Source organism: Formica exsecta, unplaced genomic scaffold (genome assembly GCF_003651465.1).
Source record: "Formica exsecta isolate Colony F162 unplaced genomic scaffold, ASM365146v1 scaffold3859, whole genome shotgun sequence".
Classification (NCBI taxonomy): domain Eukaryota; kingdom Metazoa; phylum Arthropoda; class Insecta; order Hymenoptera; family Formicidae; genus Formica; species Formica exsecta.
The window spans coordinates 418-2,014 of record NW_021851100.1 but is presented as its reverse complement, the minus strand read 5'-3'; the positions used below and the strand labels follow the sequence as shown (position 1 = coordinate 2,014).

Sequence of the window (1,597 nt, the reverse complement as noted above, 5' to 3'; positions counted from 1 at the left end):
TCCGTTTCACGCATGAACCGCATGAAACGCAGCATATCGCATGAGTGCATTGACTCGTTCCCTTTTTCCCATCACTCTTACTGCGCATAGGGAAACACATGCGCGCTATGCGCGCTTGGGCTGTTTGTAAGCAGACATGGCAGATGAAATGTCGGCTGATGATGTGCTCTCTGTGATATCTTCCGTTGTTATTTGCAGCCAGGTTGATGTTGATGGAGAAGATGATAATGAAACCTCTTCGTTATCTAGCAGCAATGAAGAGGATTCTAGTGACGAAGAAAGTGAAACGCGTACCTTATATGCCATATTGATGGTGAATGAGACGCGGGGTGAAACTCCTCAGATAGAAAAGTTGACCGATTATGTGAAACGAGTTGTTCCAGGATACTCCAGAATAACTTTTAAAGAACATTTTAGGTTTGTGAATGTATTTCCCGTCAACGACTGATAAATACAGATCTGTCATATGTTTGACTTTGGCTATGTTGCAGGGTGTTTCCAGAGACCTTTCAAATGATTTTGAGACTTCTAAGGCCAGCTTTGAATGCTACAAATGCTCATGGAAGGAAGCAACTATCTTCAGAGAAACAGCTTATGGTAACGTTATGGTTCATGGCTACTCCAGATTCATATCGGTATGTATTTGATTATGTTGAAACCACTATAAGAAATAGTATATATTGCAGCTGTAACCCTATCGTTTTGTATACATACAGGTCTGAATGTGTCAAGTTTGGTGTGGGAAAGGCTACTGCATTGCGCGCTGTAAGACGTGTGACTTATGCCCTCCACTGCCTAGCACCACGTTTTATCAAATGGCCAAGAGGAGAGGAGGCTATCTGTGTGATCGAAGAATTTCAAAGAGCAAAGGGTTTTCCAGGTGTCATTGGGGCTGTTGATGGTTCTTTTATACAGATACGAGCTCCTAAAGAAGATGCAGCTTTTTATATCTGTAGAAAAAAATATCCTGCTATTCAGCTTCAAGCTGTGTGTGATGCTCGCAGTCTATTCATTCATTGCTATGCCGGGCATGTAGGGTCTGTGCATGTTGCACGTGTTTTTAGGAATTCTCCTTTAACTGAGTTCATCCAGAGGCCAGATGAGTATTTTCCTTCGAATTCTCACCTTCTTGGAGATGCAGCATATACAATTCACTCACATGTCATGGTACCGGTTAGAGATAATGGACATCTTACTGCAAGGCAAAAGAACTTTAATTACTGTTTATCATCTACTCGCATGGCCATTGAAAGAGCTTTTGGGCTTTTGAAAGTGAGATTTCGAATTTTGCTCGATTGTCTGCCTCTCACTGATATCGGTGTTTGTCCTTCGAGTCGTTAAGCGATAGCTAAGCGTTTTCCATAAAAGTTGTTTTGTCCGCGAATACACGACTGTTCGTAGACTAGACCCGAAGAGATTTGTATCCGTTAGTGCATTTGGTAGAATATATTCATATTTGAAGTTATTTACCAGCCACGGAGTATTTTCCGGTGACCATCATTCTCAAGAACAATCCTTTCCGTTAGCCTTATTCCCGGCATCTCCCGACTTTCTACGCATCCTTAACTTTCTGCGGTTAATTCAAATAACCGCTTAA

General features: G+C 41.8%; 1 protein-coding gene across 1 annotated transcript; it reads left to right on the top strand.

Annotated features, from left to right (window-relative positions):
* The first annotated feature begins 136 nt into the window (after nt 1-136).
* Nucleotides 137-1,341, top strand: LOC115239563 (putative nuclease HARBI1). Its single transcript, XM_029814162.1, has 3 exons — nt 137-417; nt 492-635; nt 717-1,341. The coding sequence occupies exons 1-3, from the start codon at nt 137-139 to the stop codon at nt 1,339-1,341; spliced, it is 1,050 nt and encodes a 349-aa protein (XP_029670022.1).
* Nucleotides 1,342-1,597: the final 256 nt, after the last annotated feature.